This window comes from Galeopterus variegatus, unplaced genomic scaffold (genome assembly GCF_000696425.1).
Source record: "Galeopterus variegatus unplaced genomic scaffold, G_variegatus-3.0.2 Scaffold172, whole genome shotgun sequence".
NCBI lineage: Eukaryota > Metazoa > Chordata > Mammalia > Dermoptera > Cynocephalidae > Galeopterus > Galeopterus variegatus.
This window is the reverse complement of record NW_007726283.1, coordinates 472,717-478,394: the sequence shown is the minus strand read 5'-3', so window position 1 is coordinate 478,394 and position 5,678 is coordinate 472,717. Positions and strand designations below refer to the sequence as shown.

The window sequence follows — 5,678 nt, the reverse complement described above, 5'->3', positions numbered from 1 at the left end:
TGAGATGTGGGCACAACACCGAGGGTTGTGATCCCGTTGCTGGTCCTGGTCCGGTACGGGCGCGACACTGAGGGTTGCGATCCGTTGCCGGATACGAAAAAAAAAAAAAAAAAGACAAAAAAAAAGGGGGGGAAAAAAAAAGAAAGTATGTTTTAGTTCATTACACTTGATATTTTCTAAATTATTTTATATCTGAGGAATTACCATGTAGTAATAAGACTGATTTTCTTTCTTTAATAATTTCTGGAATCATAACCATTGTGTGTTAGTAAGATAATGCTAGCTGCTGTAACAGATAATGCCCCAGATCTCAGTAGCTTTATACACAGCCAGTGAAGGACAATGGGGGTGCTTTCAGTGGACCCTCTTCCACTGCAGATTCCCAGTTAATTCACATTCCCCCAACTGATGACAGCACCTGTGTCTAGTTCTTTATTTATTTTGTTTTTTAATTTAATCCTTTAGTCCTTCCAGAATGTATCTGGGTATATAGTTAAATAATTGTCCTAGCATTATTCATGGAATAATGTCTTTCATAACAGTTTGAAATGACATCTTTATCATAAGCTAAATACTTGTATTTATCAAGAAGTATCCAAGAGTGGAGAGGGAAGAAGTTTTTACTGAGAGTATAAATCAAGATGTTGATTTGGCCTAAATTTAAAATAAATAACTGAAAGTGTACAGAAAGCTAAGGGATTTATCCAAGATATCATCAAGAGTCAGAGAATAAAAACCTACATGGTTAAAGGCAGTGGTTGGAGGAAAATACGGCCTTCTGTTATTTGTACCCACATCAAATTCAACCCAGACAATAAACTGCCCAGACATAAAAATATTACTTTTCACAAAATCGGGAACATAATTTTGTAATCTCCTTTTTTTCTTTTTCTTTTTGCTTATATTGTAAATATTTTCCTACTTCATTATTTACTGATTGTAAAAAACATATTGTTATTTACATGTTTTAAACATTTTCCCATTTTATTATTATTCTACAAGATGATTTTAAGGGTATCATTGTATTCAGTTCTATAATTTTATGATAATTAGTTCACGTCCCTAATTTTTCTAAAATTTTGCTTTAAAAGTAAGATTACAACGAATATTTTTTTTTTTCCTTTTTGTCTTTTTTCGTGTCTGGCAACGGATCGCAACCCTCAGTGTCGCGCCCGCACCGGACCAGGACCGGCAACGGGATCGCAACCCTCGGTGTTGCGCCCGCACCTTGCTCAGCCAGTGAGCGGGACCCGGTCTGTATGTGGGATCCAAACCCTCGGTGGGAGCGCCACCAGGCTCCCAAGTGGTGCACTGTAGCAGTGCGCCACCGAGCCGGCCCTACAACGAATATTTTTGTAGCTAAATCTTTGTTCTTATCTCTGTTTATTTGCTTAGAAAGAATTCCTAGATTCCTAGAAGTGGAATTGTTGATTTTTTGATAAATGTGAAATTGTTCGTAAGAGACTTTGTACTGATTCAGATTGTCCACCATGTCCTTCAGGGACATTTCATCACCCCAATTAATTCAGAGCTGGTTGTATTGTAAATAATACAGATATAAAGTGGAGTGTCAATAATGTCATCTGTGAAAGCAAATCTTATTTTGAAACAATGCTGCATCACTTTCATTTCCATAAAGTGATTTCACTGACAATTTACTTATATAAAATGCTTAATGAAACTTGTGTATTCACTTAAATTTTATCTTATTGAAATGATGAAGTAGTAAACTTAATTTTTAAAGTGTTTTTTTCTTCAAATTATTGCATGTCTAGATATTTCGATTTTAAATAAACAGTGAAAAAGCGAGAAGTAGTATTCTAGTTACAGATTACATAAAAATACAATGGATTGTGATGAGACTTCACAACAAAGGAATTTGCTGAAAGCACTGGCCGAGAGCAAATCTGTTCAGAGAGGTTTGATATCTTGGTTGTGACAGGAAAAAGTCCATAATTTCCAACAGTTTGCATTGTTAATGGGCTTAACTTAAAATAATTGTTAACAAATATAATATTTAGTATTTATCACGTTTATTTCTCATTTAAAGGTAAGCTCTATTGGCATATGAGTATTTTCCCTATCATATAACCACATAGCTTTTATGAATAATTTTAATTAATACATATAATTTGATTATTAAATTGAAAAAAGAAATGAGTAGTTTTTACAAGTATGTACTTAATTTTGAGAGTGTTGTATGTTAACATCAAAGAATACTCATCTTTCAATGGACCAAGTAGAATTTTATCTATGGGAGAATTATAAGAGACATTGATATTTCATTTAAACTGAAGAACAAAGCTTACCTGATGGTGGCTTACAAAAATGTAGATTTTTGTTTATATAATTTTTAAAGCATCCCAGTGAATAAGTGTTAATGTCCTTATTTAGAATTATTTAACCAATGACTATAAACTTCTGGGTTTAGAGAAACATTCTGATAATGGTCTGATTTTTAATATATATACGTATGTACACATATGTATATGTACATATACATATAAAATAACAAGAGCAATACATAGAACCATAAAGTGATTTACTTAAGATTTTCTAACAAATTGGCCCTTACTTGGGGAAGGACTGTGCTCTATACAGGATTCTTTTTTTTTTTTTTTTCCNGGGCCGGCCCTATACAGTATTCTTGAGGGAGAGAAGGGGAAGGAAAGGAGAGGAGAGGCGAGGGTATTTTGAAAAGCTCTTCAGGAAATTCCGACGTACCCCATTCAAGTCTCACATCACGATTAAAAAACATTGTGATTCCACCTGATTCCCAGTGAATTCCATTTTGAAAATACTATTTAAGTTTCCTAACTTGCAGAAAGATAACTTGGTATATAAGTGGAAAGACAATAAGGTATATTAAAAAGAACATTGATCTGGAGAGAGACAAATGATGGTCTGAATTCTTGCCCATCTCAAGACCTTAGGCAGGTTTCCTAATCTCTGAGTCCCTGTGACTTCATGTTAAAAAAGTATGTGTCCTTTTCGTGGTTGTTGTGAAAATCAGGGAGGACACACGCATAGGGCCTGGATAGATAGAGATGCTCCACTGGCATGGTGACTGTTGTTCCTGTCAATTCCATCTCTTCTACATTGTTATGACACTTAAGGTTAAAGCTGAGTCTGTCAACAGTGATGCTTAGAGTTTGTTTTGAGATGTCAAAACATAATTCCAACTATTTTATTATTTCTTGTTGTATAGAATTTTCTCTTAAATCAACTCCATAAGGAAATCTACAAACCTCTGCTAATTAACTTCTCAGCACAAACTACAGCAGCCCAAACTCAGAATATTGTCATGTCAAAATTGGACAAAAGAAGAAAGGGAGTTTTTGGTCCTCCTTTGGGCAAGAAAATGGTAATGGTTCTCTGTTTCTCTATACGTAGTACACGACTGGTCCTACTCATCTATGCTGCTGCCATCAGAACAAGGGAAGCAAATATGCTGGGGACTGATACCTTTTTGTATAGTTTTTTTAATCAAAATTTTAATGAAAAATTTTTCCTAAAAGTGTGGTCATATTTGTATGTGCTCTAGACAACTTGATGTTAAAAACAAGCAGTTGCCCTTTGAATTGAAAGTAGAATATTCTTCTGAGAAATTATCCACCTTTCTAGTGTTTTCACTGATATTTTTTCTCAGCAGAGTCTTTGCTGCTTGCTCTTCTAGACCTTTAACAACCCAGCTACCAATTGACTGATCTGTGTTCCTCTGCAAAGAACACCCTTCTCACCCTCACCCTCACCACTTAAAAGGTTATAATCATTTAAAAATCACACTTTTCTTATCTATTTTAATGAATTGAAGTGTTGTGCAAAGAAAAAGACAAGGTATATTGAGAAACAAATTGTATGAGAGGATTAGTAAGTCACAAACTATTACCCTACAAAGATTAGTAATAAGAATGTCTTTCTATTCCTTAAAAGCATTCATTCTAAGGACGTTATTCTTGTTGAAAAGAAATCATTGCTTCCCACATATGTACTCTAAAGAAGATAATCTTATTTGCCTCAAAATTGTTTCCACAATAGGACACTATGTTAAGATGTTAATATTTTCTAATACCTCTTCTCTTTTCATTCTTAGGTTGTCTTTGTAGATGATGTAAATATGCCTGCTCGGGAGGTGTATGGGGCTCAACCTCCCATTGAATTGCTCAGACAATGGTTAGATCACTGGAATTGGTATGACCTAAAAGATTGTTCTGTGATTAAACTAGTGGACATTCAAATCATGTGTGCTATGGGACCTCCAGGTACATTTTCTGAGTTTGTGATTATTAAGATGGAAAATCACTCTGGCTATATCTAAATAGATAACTGGAGAAAGAAAGAGAAACCCAGTTGGACAATTTGAGTAACAGTGTTCTGTGTATGTGTTTTCTGTGCGTATCCACTGTGACCTAAGGGACAGCAACATTATGGTCAATGCTACAAAGCAGGTGGTTGGGCCATTTACCTGCCAACTCTTCCAAATCCTTTTTTTCTGCCACCTTCTGGGACTTCACTCCCCGTTTCCTACTCTTGCGTTCTGAGAGTCCAGATCCCCCTGGGGCAGCTCATCTCCCTCTATTTCATCCCTTAATACTCCAACTGTAGAGAATGTCCCTGCTTCAGAGATCAGCTTCCTTCTACTCCAGTCAAATCCCATTCTAGTCAGTCTCTGGATTTAGACAGGCTGCTGAGAGTTTAGGTAGGAAATGACCAAAAGAATTGACCCTTAAAGGTCCTTTACATTTTCCAAGAGAAATTTATAAACTCAACAGCATCTCTATGTAGGGAAACAATTTTTTTTATGCAAGGATATCTAAAATGGCTTGATTGAACTAACTAGACATCTTTAACTCCTTCTCTCGATATACTACTTCAGGGAATCTCTACGGTATTTGCCTTCTAACCCTGACCTTTAATCTGACCTGCGATGCGGGCAGTTTGCTCTGAGACAGTAATTGCTCTTGGCACACTCCCTGAGCTACTTTGAACACTTTTAAATGAATAAATAGATAAATAAAAGACTGCATCGCTCCTGGGACTCAGATGTCAGGTCCACTTTGTCTCTCCTCCCGCACCCGTCCCAGTCATCTCTACTCTTGTGTCTACTTTTCCCTGCCTCTTCAGGCACTGGGCAGAAGAACAGGCTGAATCTATGAGGTGTCTTTTCCTCTTGGATCCCATTTTCTAAAAATACCACCATTTCTGAATATTCTCTGGGTGGAATGGTCAAAGACAGAATTGGGGTAGATGACCTCTCACCTTTCCTTCTGTGACTCTTTCACCGTCCCCTTAAACTTGCCCAGGCAAATCAGTGTTCATGATAAGCTTATAAATACGCGGGCATTCTAAACTGTTTTGTCTGTAAACCCATTCCTACCAGTTGTGTGGTTTCACACATCATGCATGGTTTCAGAACAGCACAGTATAACTCAGTGATAGAAGCAAAATACAAATTTATCTGGCTTTAAACAAACATAAAGCATGAACCTATATATTTATGCAAAATATATGTTAGAGATATTACACACTTTTAAAATCACTTCTTTACCAAAGATTTCATGACAGAATCCCTTTAAAAAGCAAGTGCAATTTTCTTTATATACTTTAAAGATGGTATGTTTTTGTAAAATGTTTTAAATTCTAAGTCAGTTATTAAAACCTCATATTTGAAAATGTAA

General features: G+C 35.8%; 1 protein-coding gene across 1 annotated transcript in view; it reads left to right on the top strand.

Annotated features, from left to right (window-relative positions):
- The window catches only part of DNAH7 (dynein, axonemal, heavy chain 7), a 250,129-nt gene that overhangs the window by 120,934 nt on the left and 123,517 nt on the right, over window positions 1-5,678 (top strand). The window contains 2 exon segments of the mRNA XM_008563289.1: window positions 3,209-3,364; window positions 4,094-4,262. Coding sequence (XP_008561511.1) covers window positions 3,209-3,364; window positions 4,094-4,262 — 325 coding nt within the window.